The 24,395-nt window shown below is 42.0% G+C and overlaps 1 protein-coding gene across 1 annotated transcript; it reads right to left on the bottom strand.

The window, feature by feature from the left end:
• Positions 1–4,577: 4,577 nt before the first annotated feature.
• LOC124292230 (mucin-5AC-like) lies at positions 4,578–22,171 on the bottom strand. Its single transcript, XM_046729283.1, has 7 exons — positions 21,916–22,171; positions 9,762–9,804; positions 7,956–8,133; positions 7,049–7,269; positions 6,315–6,560; positions 5,236–5,820; positions 4,578–5,000 (listed from the first exon to the last, which is right to left on the bottom strand). Exons 1-7 carry the CDS (start codon positions 22,135–22,137, stop codon positions 4,696–4,698), a joined length of 1,800 nt encoding a protein of 599 aa, XP_046585239.1. The 5' UTR covers positions 22,138–22,171; the 3' UTR covers positions 4,578–4,695.
• Between the last annotated feature and the right edge of the window lie 2,224 nt (positions 22,172–24,395).

The raw sequence follows: 24,395 nt of genomic DNA, 5'->3' as shown, positions 1-24,395 counted from the left end.
CGTGTCCCCACTGACGGATGTCCATCTCTAGCATATATCCATGAAGAGCATATTCCATCTAATAAATAACAGGTCTTCAAAAAGGTTTCGATGTGCTGGTAAATTAGAATTCAGGATCAGCTATAAACACTGGACATGTTTGCAAATATTTGTGAACCATGAATAAAATGCCATTGCCTCCAACTACACCGAACAGTTGCCTCAGTTGTAGTTGCCACATACAATACAGATCAGGCTACCTTATCAACCCTGATCTTATCCTGACCCTAAAAGGATTCCTAGACTTCAGAGTTACCCAAACAAGAAAATACTCAACAGATAACACAAACCATGACAAAAGACAAAACACTACCTTTCGAGACTGTATGATAAAAAAAACACGTGGTTATGTGACCTTCGACCTCATAACTTGCCAAAAACATAAGCCCAATGATGGAACCAATCAGTGTTGAGTTGCAGCACATTTGGTATATTTACTCACAAGAAGCTACACTCATTTCCCTTAACTGTAAATGGCAACAAGATACAATACAACACTCTCTTTGAATTCGTGGAAAAATAAATGAACAATTTGACTATTGAGAGAGACAGAGACACAGAGATGAGGTGAAATGTGGTTTAACGTCGGACTTAAGAATATTTTGACGACGTGCATGCGTGTGTATGTGTGGCTCCTTATACCGGCTGCTTGTACTAGCCCAGACTTAAGCTGGCTGTATAGTGCTATCTCACTGAGATACCATGCCGCAGTTAGGCATGAATACCCCACTCAGACACATTATACTGACTCCGAGCCGACCAGTCCTTGTTTTACCCATTAATGTCGAGCGCCAGGCAGAGAGCAACAAGTACCATATCTTAACGTCATTTGGTATGACGCGGCCCGGGAAAGAACCCGCGACCATCCGCTCTCTGGGCGGACGCTCTAACCATTTCACCACGGAGGCGGTGAGAAAGAATGGAGAGAGAAAGAGAGAGACACACACACAGACACAGACACAGGCACAGACACAGACGCAGACGCAGACACAGAAACAAACAACTCTGTAAATAGACTATAGTACTGCAAGTTGCCTGTCTACCATATCACTCGTTAATTGGTAACGTTAGGATAATTGTGTTATCTCCATTTGCTGGCTCCGCCTTCTCACAGTAGCCAATCAGATGAGCCGATACAACCGAGCTTGCGAGTGTCAACAAGATGGCGGCCGCAGCCGAGAAGGTTTGACCGCTGTGCGAAACCTTAAAACACATATGTGCAAGAACTCATTCGACCTCTCAACATCACTGTTTACCGACGAATCGGGAGTGAGTTATAAGCCTTGTGATTGGTTCGCTCAACTTCCCAGCGAAAACACCTGATTGGATAAAAAGCCAGCAAAGGGAGGTACTACAAGAGTGATACCCCATTAGTCAGACACCCCAGTTGTCAGACACTTGAGTGAAGGTGGAGAAGGCTCACCCCTACAGTAACAATATATTAGTCCTAATTAGTATATCCCCTGTCTTTTAGGATCAAGTGACTAGCATAACACAGTGTTTGCTTTGAATAATGACATTATAAGCCTTATCTAAGTGGCTTATCTCTTGCACAATAAGACCATAGGTCAGTCTTGACTGTTAAAGTTTAATCCCTTTTGATTGATTTACTCATATAATATACTGAGCATCATTGAAAACGCACCAGTCTAAAATTTTATTTGTTTTCATCAAGATGGATTTCAGCATGACAATGATAAATGAATACAACTAACATGAAGTCGAAGGGCATGCCAGTTAAAAAAAAGTGTTTAGAAACAAATTCGTGTCCACAGTATGACTCTTAATTCCAAAATGCATCAACATGCAGCCACGCCATGAAAAAAGCGCGAATTTCATTCTGAAATCATACTGACTGTGACATTAAAAGCTGGTGTATGAGAACCGATTCTCATTGCTTCACTAACGATTGTGAAACGAGGACAGAGATGAAAGAGCATGTGCACTAGGCATGATTCAGGTTGGCACCAGCAGCAGGGATATTGCTCGACAACTTTGATGTGGCCACTCCACCACCGTTAGGCTTCATAGACGACATCAGTAGACACGCAGCAGCCGTGACCTTCAATGACCTTGGCAACAACGTGTTACGACGCTTCATCAGGATCGCCATATTGACCTTGGCCATATCAGTGATTGAGCACTACCGACTGCCAGGACTGCTGCACTAGTTCAAGGTTGACGTGGGGGTCATCAGCGCTGACTCCATGCGACGCCGTCTACACGCCACAGGGCTCCATGCTCGACGTCCTTACGTTGGACCAATTCTGACTGACAGACACCGTCATGAGCGTATACAATGGGCTAGCAGGCATTTTCAGTAAAGGTTACAACAATGGCATGGTGTGGTAGTCACTGACGAGTCACGTCTTCATCTACGTAATGCTGACGGCCGATTACGTGTTTGACGTAGACGTGGTGAACGTTATGCTGATGAGTGTGTGGTTCAGACAGACATTTGGGTGGTGGGAGTGTCATGGTCAGGGGTGGAATAAATTAAATCACAGGACGCTCTGTTGGGAGTGTTAATGCCCTTTATTACCGTGAGCAGATTCTTCAGAATCACATCGTATCTGTCTTCAATCACCAACAAGATGTCCCTACTTTTCAACAGGATAACGCACGGGCACACATAACAAGACTTTCCATGAAATATCTGGCCCAGCAACACATCCAGGTTATTCATCGGCCAGCACAGTCGCCAGATGTATCTCCCATGGAGCACTTGTTGGACGAAATTGGTCAAAGTCTTTCGCGGCGACAACAGATGCGAAAAATCCGGGAACTTGAGGCTGCACTGCTGCAGAAGTGGAAGGCCATCCTCAAGAACTCTATTCGGACGTTTATTGACTCAATGAGGAGACGTTGAACTGCATGTGTCAATGCAAATGGCGGTCACACGTGATACTGACTTTTCGATTTGACCCAACGTGTGTTTGATCCTTTCTGACTGTGGGACATTTCAATGAATGAGCGTCTTTTCTGTGTTGTTGTTTTTGTCAGTCGTCCATCTGTTATTATCCACTCAAAAACTATCAGTTTCTTACACGTGCTTTTAATAATATGAACTTTTATAAGTGGTGCGTTTTCAATGATGTTCAGTATATTAAGAGTCTTCTTGTGCATAGTTAATAGTGTGGCTTAATTATTATTGTGACTAAACCAATAGAACATATAAAAAGCAACTTGAGACTGACTTCTCAACTCAGGTCGGATGTGTTTACCTGACAATGTATATGTGTTTACCTAACAATGTATATGTGTTTACCTGACAATGTATATGTGTTTACCTGACAATGTATATGTGTTTACCTGACAATGTATATGTGTTTACCTGACAATGTATATGTGTTTACCTGACAATGTATATGTGTTTACTTGACAATGTATATGTGTTTACCTGACAATGTATATGTGTTTACCTGACAATGTATATGTGTTTACCTGACAATGTATATGTGTTTACTTGACAATGTATATGTGTTTACTTGACAATGTATATGTGTTTACTTGACAATGTATATGTGTTTACCTGACAATGTATATGTGTTTACCTGACAATGTATATGTGTTTACCTGACAATGTATATGTGTTTACCTGACAATGTATATGTGTTTCCCAAAATGTCTGTACTGCACATTAATGGCAGGTTTAGAGAAAATAGAGTTCATCACATCGCAGAGAGGCACGATTCAGGTGCTCTTTGATCGCTATGTATACCACAAAAACAAGACGAGGACGACTTGCGTACACTGTAAAGACATATACAGGGACGTGCACAACTGTTGGAGACAGTTCCTCACCATGGATGATGATTCTCTGTTGAGGCAGACTGACCTTGTGGAACCATCATGAGACCTTCGGCCCGAGGACCAACAACTGCCCTCAGGGATTTAACAGCCGTCTGAATGTCAGCCTCTCGAGTCGTCACCCGACTCGTCAGACTGATCGAGATTCTCAAGAAAATAGAGAAGGCCGACAAAGTTGAAGATTGACCAGATCGACTTCGGTGCAGTTCCTCCACCACAGAAGAAGGTTTACAGGGAGATCAACCACTGACTTGGCCGATGTAGAGAGCAGTTGGAGCAAGGAAGCAAGACTCCAATGCAGTATTTGGATGCTGTTGGAAAGCTTGTGAAGCTTGACTGAATTTGACTTTGTAACTCAATACTGTGCCAGTAGTGCTAGAAAATGTGACAATTTTACTTATATGCATGTGATATTGTGCAAAAGTAACAAATATTATGAAAATGACAAAAGATGCTATAAGATAATTAAACTGGTCTCAAATCTCAATTGTCTCATTATGTCTGACTAATGGTGTAACAGTTGGATAAGTCCTTTTCCCCAATGGGTAACAGCCTTTCCAAGTTTGTCTACTCGACCATGTAATTGGCGTTTTTCAAGTGTCCAACTAATGGGGAGACACCAATACAAGTATCGGGGTACTAGTGGAGATTTATCGGAACGTATACCCTGGAGATTATTGAGGATGAGGTAAGATTTCATGTCTGGTAATTGTCAGACTTTCCTAACCGTTCGATCCGTCCCTGCAGGGCAGACGCAAAAAAATTCAGGAGGCACGTCATCTAGTCAGTTACCTCATCATCGACTCTCAATCTACAAAGTGTTGAGCTTGCGGTTTAACTCTCCACTCATCGCTGTCCTTCATCAGTCTTGCCCACCTTTGTGTCAGCGATATACTGACAGAGTCGTATCAGATCAACAAGGACAAAGAAACTGACTGTGATGACGATGAAGAGTATTCCCGAGTAGCCAAAGGCCTGTGCTGAGGGTCTGTCGTCAGGTTCTGAATTCAGTTTCCTCCTGGTGGCTGACAGCTTCGACTTGTCCATTTTCAGGAGCCGTAAAATTGCGTCCACAATATTCTGTATCTCTGTCGTATTTTTTGCCACAACGCAGACCAAACAGGGACAAGTGTCGCTGTTTCCAGAGGAATCTGAAAGCATATGATCATACCACATTTCTATTTACACATCATCATATCTGAGAACTAAAATAGAAAGGATTTCAAAAGACAAAAGTAAATGTTGTGAAAGCCCCCTGTGTTACATGCTGGATGTTTATGGTTTGAAGGACATGAATTCTGATGTCAGATTATCGTAAAGATGAAAGTATTTTAGGTATAATTTACATGAATATATTGATTATCTGCTGATGTAATTTCGACTTACTTCCACCGAAAGTCGTAGTGGCAGTTGTTGAACGAATGGTCGTTTGTGAAGATGACGTGGATGAAGTTGTTACATTTTGTGTAGTGGAGGGTGCGATGAGCGTTGCTGTGGACAACGACGCTTGTGTGGTAATAACAGTGGTAGGCGTGCTTGCTGGTGTAGTTGCCACGGTGATATTTAACGTGTCTTGGGGTGTAGCATCAGCTGCCATAGTAACGCTTGCAGAGTCTAGGGTAGTGTTAAGAGTTGCCATGGTGGTACTTGCAGTGTCCAGGGTAGTGGCATCCGTTGCCATGGAGCCGCTTTCAGAGTCCGGAATAGTGGGATCAATTGCCTTGGTGATACTTGCAGTGTCCTTAGTGGAGGCGTCAGTTGCCATGGTGATGCTTGCAATGTCCTTGGCGGTGGCATCAGTTGCCATGGTGACGCTCGCAGTGTCCGGGGTAGTGGGGCTAGTTGCTGTGGTAGGAGGTGAGGTTGTCCTTGATGTTGAAGTATCTGAAGCTTGGGTTGTGTATAAGTCGCAGTTGATATTTGGTTTAGAGTTGGAGTCGCTGACGCTTGAGGACGAGGTCAATGATTGAACTGTCGACAGAAACGAGAATACACAGACGATATTGAAGTGCACCACAGTAATAACATAGAGGCATGGATATCAACAAACTAACAAATTCAACAAGTGTAATTTCTCGATTGTTAGACAAGTACCGTCAACCAAGTGGGGTTGCATGGCGACCTTGACGCCACAGGTCAAGCAGAACGATCAAGATTATCAAGATAATTCCCTATCATATGGGGAAGGCGAATTTAACATCCGTGCTTACAGAGCGCCTGAAACCAAGACGTCTGGGGAAGGTTGTGGCCCAGACAGTGTACCACAGAAGGCAATGGGGGTGGGCGAAGGCAACGCCAAGAACGCCAATGGTGCCTGACCATGTTCACAGACTAATCAAGCGTTTGTTTCGGAATTGTGAAGAAAACAAAAACATGACATATCTCAGATTGAGCAGAAGGGGGAGACCCAGCACTCTCCAACGAGTATATGATATGGAGATAGCAAAGTGAGCAATGATACATACATGTGAAGCAGGCCCGTGTCTTGGCTGTAGTGTTTGTTGGCGGTTTTGAACATGCCCACGGGTTGTCGTCGAAATACAGCGTACAGTTGGGACTTTCGTAGCTGTACATCCAACATGCTAGCTCATCTTCTAGTGTGCTACTACACAAGTCTTCACATTGAGCGACATCAACATCAGCAACGACAGAAGTCTCGTCATGGCCGGACCCCAAACACGCCCCACTGAACTCTGTGTATGTACAAGGACCTGGAACCAACAAACACAAAGGCGCATCAAGTGCTTCTTAAGCTACCACGAGGAAATGCTTCAGTATTCAGTATGACGTAGAACAAACCGAAGCAGTTTATACGTAAAAGATCAAAACTTGGTCCAAGGGGTTTCGAGGTAAGTCAGTGTAGGTAAATACGTTAAAACGTTTTGGTGGTAGTCAGTGTTGATGAAAAGTGGTTTTGTGTTACTCAGTGTTGATGTACAGCGATTTGGCGTTACTCTGTGCTGATGAAGAGTAATTTTGTGTCAGTCAGTGCTGATGAAAAGCGATTTGGCGATACTGTTGATGTAAACCGGTTTGGCGTTACAATGTAAGAATATGCTGATGTCAAAAACTAACGAAGTTATTCCATGTTAATGTAAATTAGATTCCTGTCATGAGGCCCAGCGACTCACTATCTAAGGTTAATGTTAGTGTACGGTCACAACCTTACTTCGTGAAGCCCTGGTTTCCGGTTACTTACCTCCCTCCTTCTGGCACAGATACTGGTAGCTGCTACTGTCACAGACTTCGTTGAACCACCTCAAGGTGTCCCTTTCTGCATACACACAATGTTTGGTGGCGTCCTGGGAATTGGAGGCGTCCCAGAATGTAAAGGACGGATGATCCAAACCCTCACAGTGATCCCAGCGGTAACCTTGTTCTTGATCCACTCGGTTCAGTCCAATCCAGAAATGTCCAAGCCTTGAGTCACAGATGAACAGACACAATGTACACAATCATGATATGATGGCACGGGATAAATAGCTCTAACCTCACTAGTGGATGGATAAATGAACACATTAAGTATTGTCTAGACAACTACAGAGAGAGAGAGAGAGAGAGAGAGAGAGAGAGAGAGAGAGAGAGAGAGAGAGAGAGAGAGAGAGAGAGAGAGAGAGAGAGAGAGAGAGAGAGAGAGAGAGAGAGAGAGAGAGAGAGAGAGAGAGAGAGAGAGAGAGAGAGAGAGAGAGAGAGAGAGAGAGAGAGAGAGAGAGAGAGAGAGAGAGAGAGAGAGAGAGAGAGAGTACTGTACCGACCGATGCTAACTTAGAGTGCCCATTTTTCTTATTCTGTAATCAAGTAACACATGATCCTTTGTTAAGAGACCTCGTCACAACCATTCCTTTGTATACAGTATTTTAACCCCGTCAGTGGCACTATATATATCTTTGCATTACAAGCCCCTGTGATTCAAGGAACAAACAGTTAACACTTTATCAACAGAGAAATCAGCATTAATCGCTAATGTATTTCACATTCAAAGATTTTGATAATAAGATAGTTTGCATTAATAATAATGATATACTATGTGATGCAATTAAAAAAATTGGAAGCATAACCAGAAGTCGTGTGCATGTAGTTTATCAAAAATAGGTTAATTGTCGTACACGACGTCCTTCCATTGATTAGTCTTAGCATAGGCAAGAAGACCATCCAGTGTTTGCTGATTGTCTATCTGGGCCAGGCGTCCTCCAATGTCCTCGCATATTGTCCGTGCTTCGTTCCATGTCCTAAAGTCCTGATACATGTAGTAGTGTTTGCCCATCAGACTGTCGCTCTGCACCCCTGAAATTCCAATGAGTGAGTGAGTGAGGTTTAAAACCCCTGTGTACTTTATGTGAAGGCGTGTCAGCCTACTATAGACGTGAAGGTTTGTACCACGTGGCTGTAACCAAGGAAGAGCACGGGGGTGGTATAGACAAACCTAGACACATAAGCGGGATTCGAACACACGATCATAGTTTTCTGACACACCTCAGTAATACGAATATGCAAATACTTAATCAAGGGGCTGTGGGGTAGCCTAGTGGTTAAAGCTTTGGCTCGTCACGCCGAAGACCCGGGTTCGAATCCCCACATGGGTACAATGTGTGAAGCCCATTTCTGGTGTCCCCCGCCGTGATATTGCTGGAATATTGCTAAAAGCGGCGTAAAACCAAACTCAGTCAGTCAGACTTAATCAAGTCAGTCACAATGTCATCGCAATCTAGTATATCTACCTTAAATACAGGACGTCAAATCGTACCAACACGATAAACGGTGCGGGAGATATGTTGTCCATAAACCCATGGACCATGGCAATTAAAATTGTTCAGTAATCAACGAACAACTAGCCAATTCCTTAGAACTGGTCTTCAACAACTCTTGCTTGTCGTAAGAGGCGACTGACGGGATATCGGATGGTCAGTCTCGCTGACTTGGTTGACACATGTCACCGTATACCAATAGCGTAGATCGATGCTCATGATATTAATCACTGGATTGTCTGATCTGGTCTGGCGGTGTTAAACACCCAACCAACACAACTTGAAAGGTTATGTGTAATAGATGCCTGAACTGAGCTAAATTCATAGATTGTCTGTCAAACGACAAATCTGGAGCTCAGCGAGGAATTGGTTTCCTCGTTATGTTCACGAGGTTGGGTCGTAGTGATGGTTTCAGTGCAAGAGGATGCAGTCAAACACGAACATCCTCGCCTGTGTTTCTCACGATTAAAAACGTCAGTTTCGCAATATTTAAAAGAACACATCTACGGTTTCAATAACGTAATATGTTATGTACATGAATCTAGTGATTCAATTATGTAAATAAATGGATACAATGAAATATGTGGTTTGTAAACGTTTAGGGGCTACAAAACGTTACAAATTGGACATAATTGTGGAATATGATATTTATGGGGGTAATTCTGTGTTGCAACATTGTTCCAGAAGGCATTCGGTAGAAAAATGAGAAGACCATTTGGCAGATGTGTATGTTGTCTGGTGAGGCACCGCAGAATGAGAGACACTGATATCTATCCAACAGTGTTCCAAGTTGTACTGCCTGCAGGAATAAGCAGCTTTCATTTGTTGTAGACGATGTGGGTGTCGTTTTACAGTTTACAATGAAACCCAGCTCATGTCCCAACTTCATACATAGTTGTTGTGTAACACGGCACATTGCAATATTCCACCTAAATAATCGCCTCTGGAGCAGAAGTCCAATGATTAATATCATGAGCATTGATCTGCGGTATTTGAAATATGACAGGCAATGAACCTGTCAGCGAGCATGATTTTAACAGGATACGATACAATGGCATTAACAGAACATAATTCGCACTATGAATTACCACTATCTACCCATAAAATGGTTTTGAATAGACATTAACACGTGAAACCGTTCACACTTACATCATACAGACTACTTACATGCAACAGCTGATATGAACAGGGCTATTGTGTTCCTCACCATCTGCAACACGTACATATCTTTACTGAAATATACAAACATAGACAAGAATATATGTGAGAAGTTAGCAACACTGCATGCGTGATCAAGGGGACGTAACTCTATGCAGGTTCATCCATCAAAGACGTCACACAAAGTGGGAGCAGTTTATACTGCCACAGCCTCTCAACAGAAAATGCCCAAACCATTGATAAACCATCTCCTATTCCTTCCTGACAGACCCATCCGAGAGCAAACGTCATAACGGTAGCGACAGCCATAGCATTACGAACACATATCCGAAAACCAGTGCTGATACTAGTCAAACGTTTTGATAAATCTGCTGAAACAGTTGTTATAACGTCTAATTCAGGACAACCATCGTCCAAATATTTCTAAATACCCAAACATGTGTAGCCAAGCCACGTGAGACTTAATTGGAAGTATTTTATCTGCATTCTTAATCCTTGTTACTACCGCAGTGCAGCCACCCTGTACCATTCTGCCACTTTCATTAATTACGAGTCGTACTGTATGAGACATTTATAGTCTTAATTGGTCATCCCCCTTGACCTTGTCTGGCATCACATCAACTGGTTCAAGGATGAGCTATTGTTTCTCTATCTGTCCATTGTTGAGTCGTCGCCTGACCATCTATATATGCTCACATCTATATTGTCAAGGAGTCCGGTATTCCGACTGTCTGTGTAGGGACGACCACGAGCAGGATAATGCCGCTAGTAGGAAACGCCTTGGGGTTGAGCCGGAACTCCGCTCACCTCATCCATGTATACTTGTTTATGTCATGTCTTGTGTAACCAACTAAGTTTGAACTCAACCTATCATTCGTCTTTGTCAACGGAGTGTACGTATAACTATGAGCTGGTTCCCCAGTCGACCATATACCATGCGTTGACACAGTGAAGCAGTTTGAAGATGAAGGTCACACATTAACAACTGACTGTACTTCCCACCGACAGCGATAACAATACAACAAAACATCTCCAATATGTCAGTTGCAAAATTGATCAAAAACGATTAATTGTGTTTGGAGCATTGAACCACCGTACTCAAATATCGATTGGGGTGGACAAGTTTATATTCCGTCGTAATAATAACGACATGTTTCTGAAATCATGTAAAGATGAATATTTTCCAGTGAATGTATTGAAAGTTCCGATTTTAGTCAAAATTGTTGCAATAGGAATCGGATTTGGGGCTAACCTTTGCTGAAATTCAATGATATCTCCCACATCAATCTTGGCTGCTTAGTGCATTATATGTAGTGCAGCGTTTTAATAGATCCACGCTAATATCAATGTTCTATTGTATAAATGTTTTCTAAAGTACACCCTTGTAACTTGTAGTTTACACGCCATTGTTATATAATTACATTTCGGTATTTTCCAATATTATATCCAGACATTGCATCAAAAGTAAAGATTGATAAATCAAACACTACCACCAGTGTTTCAGCAGGAAGAGTGAGTGAGTGAGTGAGTGAGTGAGTGAGTGAGTGAGTGAGTGAGTGAGTGAGTATGGTTTTCAGCCTGTTTTAGCAATATCTTGCAATATCACGGCGGTGGACACCAGAAATGGCCTCATACATTGTACCCATGTGTGGAATCGAACCCGGGTCTTCAGCGTGACGGACGAGAGCTTTTGCCACTAAGCTACTCCACCGTCCCTTCAGCAAGAAGAAAGATCCAGCCAGTGATGCCGGAACGATGTAATACTACTTCCTGTTGTTATGTGTTTAATACAAATAAAACAAATAATTTAATTGGAAATCAGTTCGTAAAACAATTCCGTGTGAAATGTGATTTAGTTAACAATTGTTTTCTGAATTTAACTAAGTTTAAATTATAGATCAATACAGGTGTTAACAATGAAACTGCAATAGCAGCACAAAAACGAGTGGCAATACAAATTTAATGGCAGAACAAATCCAATGGCAATAGAACGTGAAAGCCGTGGTTGTAGCAATAAATACAGTGATGGCAATATTCACCTTGCTGCACCAGCGATCACACTTCCCTAATCGACAAAGACAGCGGATTGTGGTCGAACTGTGACCTTCGAACAACTTGCGGTCTTCTTGCAAAATGAAAATTAATGAAATGTGAGATGACTGAGGCATGACTCCTTGGTGTATGAAACGCTTCCAGAACCTGTTCTAACTCCCTGGATCAGTCGACAGACTGCACTGGATTATTCCGGAATAAGCCAAGAATTTTCAGACTAGCCTTGTCTCTCAATCTAAAAGGCTCCCAATCTTGTACTTCAGAATCATCTAAAACAATGAACATGGCTATGTATTTCTAATTCATATTAGGTTTTTTATTGAGTGGCTACACAACAAAACGACCGTTTCGTCCCTTGCCCGATCGACCCCTCCCCAGTTGTCAGAGATTGTAGTGGTTACATAGAATGTGTAAAACTGAACTATCCGTCAATAGCGTGCGTGATACGTCTACCATGAGCCGGGACAACGACAGTAAATGGTTCCATGTTAATCAATCCCTCGTCTCCAGCTTTCCATACCAGCTACATGTGTTGAGGAGCCACCGGGGGTCTGACTCTGGTGCCTATTTGGCTTTATCAATTTTGTCGAGAAATTCGAATTCCAGCTTTCTTGGAAGTAGAAATGATTTTCAAGAATGGTCATGTTTGAGTTTACTGTCTACTGCGCAGCGAGTAAAGTACATGGACGCGTCGTAACGGACGTCGTGCAACGTCAACAGCATGATAGATTTAAGGGGATGGGTATTTAGGTGGGAGGGGGTGGGACCTGTGATGATATGGGCAGGACCACTGGGACAACCAAAGCGCAGCTGTCAGTGTCCCTCACTTAGCCGAATTGGGAGTCTCTGAATCATTCATCCGGGCAGCACGTCATCACATCTTTTGCCACCACACCCCTGTTTCCTATTTCGTTGATTCCGCATAGCAGCAAACCGCAAGCATGTTCTGTTGATGGAGTTCTACATCACTGGACTGTACTTGTTTGTTAACGGCGTAGTCAGCAATATTCCAGCTATATGACAGGGGTCTGTAAACAATCTAGTCTGGTGCAGACAATCCAGTGACTGTCATCAAGAGTATCGATCTACCAAGACATGTGTCAACATAGTCAGCCAGCCTGACCACCCGATTCTGTTAGTCGCTTCTGGGCTGCTGAAGACAGTTCGAACCCGTATACTCGCGGGTCCCCATCACTGGATGACTCTAGGTTTATATCACCGACTCTGTATGGAAAGTATATACCAGAAACAAATGTTCAACACCTACAGATGGGACGACCAGCTCCTCGGGCAGATTAAATCCGTTTCTATAATAACATCACAACAATGCTCCTGATAAAAAAGAATACGATATAAAAGGATTAAAGTCTGGAATGATTAAGGAAATGTGAGTTCATTTCCTCGATGTAAATCTGTACACACACGACAGTTTCAGATATACTAGGAATCGATAATGGTTAAGGCAATGGATGCATTTCTTGTACAACAAAACAATTGTACGATTCCGACTATATCATGGTGCTGTGTTAATAAATCATTATCAAATAGTGTTCTGCCCCACCGATGGCCCCTGTCATCAACAAAAATTACAACTTTTGATCACGTCTTGCATGAAACCTTGGAAGGGATAGCATGTTCGATTATCCGCCAAGAGTTGTGAAATGTCAACAATGAGAGCTCGAAAATGGCTCTGTTTTCGAGGAAATACACACTGCAGTTTTCAGCTCTGCGTGAAACAATGCCTAGCGAAACAACCAAATGAGGTGGTACGATGTGGGTATTAACTGCCAGTGAAACTCGAAACATCTTTTCTCTCTCCAAACTACTGCACTTCCTCTAAGGATGTGTACACTATACTAAAGAACATACAGTAAATATTTCCAGTGTCGAACATATGGCCTTTCACAACAGTGGAAGAAGCGCGTCTCCTCTATAAGTACAGCTATAAATAGAACTGGCCTGTCACAAACCGTGTGCACGTTTCATTGGTCCCAAAGAGCACATCAGCCATGAGAACAATTTGTGTTTGTATATTTGTGGTGTATTCTATAACTAACTTTCTTTTCCTGGTTCAGCTTTTATAAGCAAACCAATAAGAATACTATTGTTTCTATTTCATTGATTTTTGTTTGTGGTCGGCGCAACCGTAACCCAAATACCACCATAAATACCACTAATCAGAACAGAATTCAAGGGATTAATGACATAATTTATTCAAGCTCATGAATATCATTTCTGCATAAAGTATTGCGATTTTGATGTCATACTCCTCTGTTGTGATTAATGCAAAAAGAAGACGACTGGCGTCATGATTAATGTGGTATTACTGATGGTTGTGGTGCTGCTGGTTATTCACGCTGGGCTCCTTGTCTGTCTGTGCTGGGTGTGCTTTGTTGTCATACACTGATCCTCGCTGGCATGTGATCATCCCTGATAAAACATCTGTACAAGACAAAGGTGTATTGTGTGTTGTCTTGGACATTGTGCGCCAAGGATGTGTACAGTCCGTCAATATTTTCTCTTTTCATCAAATATTTAATATAAGAAAGCCATAAAAGCTGCACAAGAGGTTTTCAATAACATCCAGCGATTCAAGTCTTTCCTTTATTACGTGTAAGGAGATAAATCCTGTCCTAATTTGTAAAGCACAGTGGGTGACGGACAAACTATCCTACAAAATGACTGATAATCGAAACTTATTGATAGTGGAGTCAAACCTAAAATTCTTATATTTAAAAAATAGTTGTTGACTTGTCAGAAAGTGTTTATTCGGGCGAGAGACGTTGAATGTACCGGAGAATATATTATAAGTTGTTTACTGGTCTCGAGGAGGACATGGGCTGATATACCCTCGATGTTTGTTTATGTTCCCTGAGCCCGAAGGGTACACCAGCCCATGGGCACCGAGAAAACGACATTTATGTGTGAGGCAAGATAAGTGTTGCTGTTCACTTCTCTGTTGGTCTATGCACACTACGGAAGCATCTCTCTCTCTGGTATGATGAAAAAGTTCAAATTCCTGGTGATATAAGTTTCAGGTCATTCCTAAAGATTTGTTATGTTCCAACTAACGGAGATATTGTTCTGAAATACGGGGATTAAAACAATCCAGTATAGTGGGTGAGTGGGTGAGTTTAATATTGCCGCACACGGCAAAATTCCACCTTTATGGCGGCGGTAATTCAGTATGATATGTAGATTGTTCATGCTATCGTATGCAGCTTCAACATATCGAATAGCTGATAGCTTGATAAAAGTGTAAGAGTCGACACCGAAACGTGTCTAACATCGTATTCTATGCAAAACACAAGAAGCTGTCATCTATGACGTTGTATGCTTCATTATAACCCATTTTCTATCTATGACAAGTTCATGAATGCCAAAGAACAAAGACATCACGGGATTAAAGTGACAGTTCTTTTAATGATATTTCGCGAATACACAAATTGTACAACACCGTCCCTGAGCACAAACCCAAACGACCTGTCCCTTGTGATAGGTGTTAATAGAGAATGTATTCCACTACAATAGCCCTATTACGTTCTGGCAAGTTCACATGTAATAAACCGTGTTCTGTCAGCCCGTGGGTCTGGTACAACCTTTATTACATCCATGTTACTTAGCTGTTTGTATTTATACGATCAATGACTAGACATACATTCAGAACTGGTGAAAACAGCTGAAATGTACACTTGGAACGGTCTTTGGAAAATGCCAGCCATACTAGTGGTAAATATACCATCGTTCTTATCACATAGTCAATATCAATTTTGAAAGATAGCACAAAAAGGTAGGCGAATGAAGCTATAGTATAGAACTGCAAAGAGACAGAAACTTTACAAATCAACTTCTTTGAGTGGCATTTGAGAAGTTGGGAAGTACAATATTGACTAACGTTATGGATACCAACTTGTCAAGCATGACAACGGTACAAGAATCTGTGGCGCAACGTCGCTCTCACGAAACACCAGAAGTAGTTATCCATAAAGTGGGTCAATATTGCAGCAACAATTATCTAAACATTAGAAAATATATTGGGGCCAAATATTTGTTATTTTTTCTCGCCGTGGCATTAATGTAACGCATAAATGGAAGATGCTAAACTACAGCTTGGTCCTTCAGTTGCAATCACATTGTTTTGTTATGCAATATGTATCACTAAAATATGACATGATTTCGGTTTTGTGTGGTCGCTTAATCTTTGTAAATATGAACAAAATAGCATATTTTGTAAATCTTTGATTATTTTCTTGTGTATAGAACGAAATTAGTAAATTGTGCGCAACACATACGTGAAATTAACTACAGGTCTGTAGCCTATTAAGTGCTGGCATATAGATTGACTCATTTGATTGATGAGATCAATCATCTTTCCTGATCAATTAAGAGCCAACAAGACGACGTGATAAACCGGTTCAAGGTCGGATGGAAGATAAACAACGGTCTTGTGTATTCATAACATTTTCGTCGTCATCCAGTTTGATCTACGAAGTAACGAGGTCCACTGGCATCAGTCTTCTTAGCCCGGTTACTTCACACATACGGGAAATGGTGAATATGCGAAAAATGTTCGGTCCACAATGGCGTTTTGTGTTTTCAGCAGCAAAATGTAACATCAAATTGTTTTCCAAAAGAGGGGGAGAACCAAATTGCAGAATTCTCCTATATGGTAAAGAGATACCAACTACATCAAGCATAAAACACGTCGGGATTGACCTTCGTTGTACCATGGATTTCTGGGATAGAACCATCAGTGCCTGCACAAAGCTGAAAGCATCAATGTTTGGGCTACAGAGGTCAGGGTACGACGACAGAGGCCTAAACCCGTTGACAAGCGCTAGGGTGTTGAGAACAATGTGCTTGCCAAAAGAGCTGTTGGGGTGTGAACTATGGTCGAACTTGAGAAGAACTGAAATTTTAACCCTTGAAGACCTAGAATGGTCCGTGCATACATGCATGCATGCATGCATACATACATACATACATAGAGCCAACATACATGCATGCATACATACATACATACATAGAGCCAACATACATACATACATACATACATACATACATACATACATACATACATACATAGAGAGAGCCAACATACATACATATATACATACATACATACATACATACACACACACACATACACACACACACACATACATACATACATACATACATACATACATACACACACACACACACACACACACACACACACACACACACATACATACATACATACATACATACATACATACATACATACATACATACATACATACATACATACATACAATAGACCTGTGTGTGAAGCTTCACCATGAATGATGTGGATCTTGTTTGCTGCCTGTTATCCTGCAGACCTCCAGTATCTCTAAACAGAGGTGACGATGACATTTATGCTCCGATGGTGATCAATGGACTATTCAGAATGTGATTGATGATACAGCAAACCACTGGATTGTGAACACAAACTTGCATGCTTGCACACTTCGCATTCTCGCATTTCTGTAATTGTATATGCTCTCGAATTCTCGAAATTGTACATTATATCGGATTCTCGCATTTCTGAAATTGTATACACTCCCGCATTCTCGCATTTTTGAAATCGTATATTCTCTCACATTCTCGTGATTTCTGGTGTAACTCTCCTCTGGAGGAATAAAGAACATATAGCAGGTCTGAAGCCTATTACGTGCTGGCATATATAGTTTGGCATGAAATGCATGTGGACCCGGTTTTTTGTAAATATCTCTTCATCCAAACTATAGATTGATTTGATTGATGAGATCACTCAACTGTCCTGATCAATTAAGAGCTACAAAGCAACGTGATAAACCGTTTCAAGATCGGATGGAACATAAACATTGTGTATTCATAACGTTGTCATCTTGGTATCATCTTGCTGGAACAGCTCCCTCTGGCGGTCAATGATCGGAACCATGATTGTGAATCCTTAATTTTCGTCTCTGTACCGAATAGCAGTTGAATTGCCAGGGAGGTAAAGTACGATTACCTGTGGGTAGGATATGGTGCAGTGGTATTCCGAGGTCTACCACTTCGAGGCCGACCTTGCGTGGAATTAGTTTGTTGATATCGGTCTCATGAAGAACTGATGGTGCTGTGGCGGACATTGAGGTGATGTGCAACGGCAGATTGAGACTCTGCAACGGTAGATTGAGACTCTGCAACGGCAGACTGAGACTGCCCAGTCTCCAGACGTCCAATGTTAATGTTTCGATTTACAGTAATAAGTCGCGGTATAACAATGTTCTTCAGTTCGCTACAAAAATGCCAATGATCTTCTAAAAGCAAAACGGCCTTATACGGGCAATGTCCCTGCTCGCCATTAACGTAAACGTGCATTAAACTTTCGAAGGTGCGTTTTTGCACTATGCATAAACCAGCATTATAACGGCGTAATTATAACAATCAAACGTTAATTTTGACACATATGTGAAATTTCATGCATATATATCACTTATGCGTTTCCTTTTGGGAGAGTATATTTCTATATCGATCATGACGTGATCTAAAGTCCACATCGGCCAAGTTAAGAAGGTCGAGTAAACATAGTGCGTTGTCTGATTGCATCAAATCGCATCTCAAGCACGCCTAAGAGCTGCTTCAGGAATGATTTGAGTTACTCCCACAAAGCATACTGTGAAGTAGCGATGGATAAGGACTTCGTGTTGCGCTCTATCTTCCGTCGGGTAGTGTCGCTTAAACACACAACAATGTCCATTGATTACAGATCCGCACTGTCAACACAAACTAAGCATGTAGATGGACTACTTCCCACAGAAGAATCTTAATTCAATATCTGTAAACGATTTTGTTGTACTAAAGTTTTGTTGAACGCTGTCTCGATGATCTTTTAAATAATCTGAAACTCGGACGTAAACGTTTTGAGAATCTGAAATTTGATTACTGAGAACGTAGTGCAGAATCCAACCAGAATCAATTGTATGGTGTCAGGGCCAAGTCTGCTCGCTACCTTGAGCCACGATAGGATATTACTGCCAGAGATAAGGCGCTTAGAAATATATAGCGTTGCGGGGGTTCTTTTCCATCTGGAGCGATGGAGTAGCCGAATGGTTAAAGCGTCCGCTCGTTCGCTGAAGACCAGGGTCTGATTGCCCACATGGATACAATATCTGAAGCCCATTTCTGATGTTCCCGCCGTGATATTGCTGGAATATTGCTAAAAATGGAGAAAACCATTCTCTCTCTCTCACTCACTCACTCTTTTCCATTTCACAAGCCAAAACCATCAATGTTTAATGGGCGCTAAAGACTCAGTGCAGTAACGTCTCTACTACACATGTAATTGAACCTGTTGACAAGTGACACTTATCAACTATCAGCACGACTGGCGATAGCATGCACTATGTTTGTATGCCTTGCAGGTATACACATCCATAACCGGTGTCAGAGGTGGTCTTCACACACTCTCACTCACTCACTCCAAACTTTACAGCTATACGATGGCGGTCTGGATAATCGAATCTAGACGAGCCAGTCCCGGCATTGACATCTTGAACACCGGTCTGGGATACATGCTCCAACAAAGTCATCCGGCCTGACCATCCGTACAACAGGTATGGGATAAAACGCGTCTTCTGTATGATAGCACGTGGTAGAACAGACATCAGTACTAACACAGTTTTTGTGACAAATAGCACATTGGTACACGATAACATGCATTATGTTGCCTTGTCTGTTGGCAGTCCCTGAAGTGTATGCTTGTAAATTAAACTGTAGACGACATCCTCACAGACGGGTTGTTATTGCCAGGTGGGTAAGCCGGAAGGATTTTGAAATATAAACAACCAATGGCGGTCACTTGTACCTGCGACCTGTCGTGGAAGGAGAACCCGAGACTAATAGAACACTTGAAAGTTTATGAGCGCTTCATCCAATTTGCTGCCACTCACGTTCAACACGACCGCGATAACCAAACTATTGGCATATTACTATTGTTCACGGTGTAAATACTTCTAAGTCGTCTGTCAAACTCTAATGTCATATTAGCCATGTGACATATGACATCACAACACTATATAATCTGGTTCTGTTGAGGAACATACGGAAAACGGGTGTGTTTTAATAATTCTTGTGGAGGAATGTGAATTTGGAACGATTATGTTACCATGGTTACAAAGTTTAAAATGTCATATGAAATGTCACTGAAAACATTTGATACAGACCACTGAACATGCTTATGGGAGAACTAGAACATAGTCTGACCGTGTCGACCCTGATACTGCTTGAGAAGGTCTCACAAAGTTTGTCATGCATCTCTATTCAAAGCGTCACGCCGAAGACAAGGGTTCGAATCCCCACAAGGGTATAATGTGTGAAGCCCATTTCTGGTGTTCCCCGCCGTGATGTTGCTGGACTGTCTGAAAAACAGTGCTGTTTGAACACCAGACCGGATGGTCACAGACGTGTATCTGCGTCACTGCTGAGCTGTAGGAGCTGATTTCGAGTCTAGTTTAGACACTGAGCTGTAATATTCATACAGATCATACAGGTCTAGAAACGTAACGGTTTTTATATACAGTATCCCGGTAACTGTTGGCACGCCTATGTAGGTGAAATATCTTCACCCCACAAGTAAGTGAGCGAGTGAGTTTCGTTTTACACCGCACTCAGCAATATTCCAGCTATATGGCGGCGGTGTGTAGATAATAAGGTCTCTACCAGACAATCCAGTGATCAATAGTATGAGCATCGATACGATGACATGTCAACCAAGTCCTCGAACCTGACCACCCTATCTCGTTAGTCGCCTCTTACGACAAGCATGGGTTACTGAAGGTTCATTCTAACCCGGATTTTCAAGGGGCCTTGACCCTCAAAACCCGAATTAAAGAACTTCTCAGCTCAGTGTCTAAACTAGACTCTATAAGAGCTCTTCCTGACCATATTCGTGACACTGCCTATCACAGCATCAAGCAGGAAAAAATCAAACCCTCACTAACAAGCTCAAAAAACTCAAAGAAGAAAACTGACTAATTGGCAACATCCATGTGAAACTATGGATACTCCATACAGGCTATATACAGCATCCTCAAAGGCAACGTGTATGCTCGTCATAGTATTTTTCCTTATGCATATGAATCGCAATTTTTTGCTTGATTTATTGGTTACAATTAGCAATATTCCCGCGAGAGGATGGTTGTATGTAAACAATGGCGTCTGAAAGAACCACCACTGACTGGCATCACTATACAGACGGGGCACGATGACATGCATCAAGCAAGTTGGCCAACCCGGCCATCAGATCACGTTAAGGATTTTATGGTTTTCTTGGGACGAGTTACAATCCTGGAAATGTCGGGGTATTACATCTCAGGAACGCTAATGCCATATAATGACCGGTTTATTTATTACATAAAATCACGGAACACAGTACTGGACTCCTGCTACTGACTCTCACACCTTCTTATCGGAACATGTAGACCTGAAAAAACCCATAGTTCCTCTTCTGGTCAGCGTTTTCTTGTCTATCTTTCAGTAAAGGGTGAGGAGACATTGGTCCATATTCTTTCATTCACATGGAGATGTGTAATCAGGTGTGTTTTGTACTTGTCTGAATATTGGCGGTTTCTTTTGTACCCGAATATTGAGATATAATGCCGCAGTACCCAGCTCAGACACAACATACTGACTCCGAGTTGATCAGTTCTTGTTTAATGTCCTTTTTGTCAATATAGAGTAAAAGGTCTAATCTATGGTACAGACCACCGACCTTCTGTTCTCCGGGCACACGCCCTCTCCACTCGACAAGGGGCTCAGGCAAAAAGAGCCAAGTTTAGAAGTGGCGGGTACAATAGGGTAGGAAACATTATCCCTTACAACTATTTTCTCTTTTCCAGCCCAAACGCATCTATTGAAGAATAACAGGGATTGGTTGTTGTCAGCCGCTCGCGTGTTCCTTGTTAAATACACCTATCACAACAAGATAGGTTAGACATATGTACTTGTTACGAATTGAACCATGTTAAACGTAATACTTATCAACTGGAAGTTCCTGTTTTCTAGAAGTATTTCTAAAATGATTGAGAAATGATTGAGAAATGATTGAGAAATGATTTGCTACCTTACCCTGTCTTTGCCCCTTGTTGATGGAATATGACAAGAGCTGTGGAGATTTACAGTATCCACGACTTACAGCAGGCACTATGGCGATATCCTCGTATCTCTGTAAACTAGTCGCGTCTGTATGCCTGGATGTACTGCGATCAATACATACGTGATAATACTCTATTCTTAATGGAGAGATGTTTACGGTCAACGTTGATGATGTTACGGAACACACCATTGCATATTCTGAGGTGAGAAGGATGGCGGACGTGAGGCAGAGGGTGGGTTAAGAAGGATGGAGGGTGTAAGGGAAATACCGTTTACTAGTCTGGGTAGAGTTGATGTGACGTTTGAGCAGGCGAAGCCGTAAAAGTAGTATTGATAGTGAGAAGGTATTGATAGTGATAAGGTGTTGAGAGTGATAAGGTGTTGAGAGTGAGGTGGGGGTAAGGGTGTGATCTTTCTTTAGCGTTGATGGAGGATGATGATGGTATAATCTGGGGATCCACATCTTTTGGGGTAATATAATAATAATAAATGGATATTTCTTATGCGCCATAGTCCATCCAGAGCATGCTCAAAGCGCTACATATAAAAAGAGTGACTAGAGTTCAAGAAGAAGATATGACAATTAGCCAAAAATAACCGTGAGAGTATTTTACAGTTATAGGTTGTAGACTTTTTTGAAGAGGAAGGTTTTGAGTCCCGATTTGAATGCTTCTAGGGATGAAGCATTTTTTATGGGAGTAGGAAGACTGTTCCATAGGGTTGGTGCTGCAAATTTGAATGACCTATGGCCAAAGTGTTTGAGACGAACTTGGGGAACTGAGAGAAGATGTTGATTCTGAGAGCGGAGAGAACGGGCAGGCATATATGTTGACAACATCTCAGAGAGGTATGGAGGAGCTAGGCCGTGTTTGCAGCGGAAAACAAGAGTGCAGATCTTGAAATGAATTCTTGCTTCAACCGGCAGCCAATGCAGACTCTGGAGGATTGGGGTTATGTGAGTCCATTTGGATGTTTTAGTGACAACTCTGGCGGCAGCATTCTGAAGTTTTTGAAGTCTGAAGAGAAGATCATTGGAGATTCCAAACAGTAGGCTATTGCAATAGTCAATCCTGGAGAGAACAAGTGACTGAGTGAGAACTTTAGCAGCATCTGTGGTTACAAGATGGCGGATGTTACCAATAGAGTGGAGATGGAATTAGCCTACTCTACAGAGATGGTTCACATGTTGCTCCATGGTGAGACAAGGATCAAGATGAACACCTAGGTTTTTTACACTGGATGAAAGTGGGATATCTGAGTTGGCTACTGTGATGTCCGTAGGATGACATGCAATCAATGGAGACGGCATATGGAACATAGTGCAAAAAGCGACGCCCTGTGACGCCAGTTTCCTGCCTATAGATTCGTCTACCGGAAAAACTACGTCAAAGTCTGTTTCCGGCATCCTAAGGCGTTGTAGCAGCCATGGTCAGGGACCAGACGAAGGGCAAATGCCGCCATTCATCTGGAAGTGTTGTTGCCTCTCCTGCACGAACCATTGGGACTGCACAAAACGAGAACAAGGCGATACTCTTAGTCATTAATATACAGTACAATTTTTGCAGATTGGTGCATCTGCAGACAACAAAATCCCACATTATCGCCTAGAGAGTGTAGTTCTTGATATTGCTTCGAAACGTTTGGCCATGTTTCTGAATTTTATATTTGCAAACAAGAGAATGCCTTAAACTTACGTAATATTCAGAGACCAAAATCAGTTTCCGAAAACATTTAAGATTTCAGGAAATACCTACAATTTAATTTTTTCCTGTACGGACAAATTGCGTTCAGGTTGTTCAGTCTTAGGAACGTGTTGCAGAACGTGGAGTTGACAGATAACGACATAAATTCAACTCCATGTGGCTGCCAAGACACAGTTTTGCCACAAACCTGCAGAACATATAATGACAGGTGACTTCTCCATTGTTGACGATAACAACCTTCGTCAGCTATTCAAATATGGAGTAAAATATCATGGACAGCCTCCTACCAATTTAAATCATCATCGATGTTGTACAAGGATGTGTCAAAAATGGGACAAAAGAGAAGAACATGTGGAAGGTTTCTCAGGCACGTGGTTAAGTCAGTGTGTGTCGATAGAATGCACAAAGTGTCATCCAAAGTCTGGCTGGCCTGCATGATGATTGTGTAGTTGTTCCTCCTGACCACACATAGACGAACCATTATATGTAGACACCATTGCAGAAATTGTTTGACCAAGCAGCTTGGTGTACACACATATCAAATGATACCGCTTACAAGGCCAGTATGTTAACTGAGGAAGAAATCTGCCAAACCATTCATCGGAGCTATCACCTTTTGGCTTGACTCTAACACCTGAAGACATGCCTATGGCGCCTTTGATTCCAAAGCTCCATAAAAATCAGTACAGAGACATATTGCCGGGTTCAGCAAATGTACCACCAAATCCCTGTCTCAAAATATACT

Source organism: Haliotis rubra, unplaced genomic scaffold (assembly GCF_003918875.1).
Source record: "Haliotis rubra isolate DU_JTF1 unplaced genomic scaffold, ASM391887v1 Scf51, whole genome shotgun sequence".
NCBI lineage: Eukaryota > Metazoa > Mollusca > Gastropoda > Lepetellida > Haliotidae > Haliotis > Haliotis rubra.
This window is presented reverse-complemented; position numbering and strand designations above follow the sequence as displayed.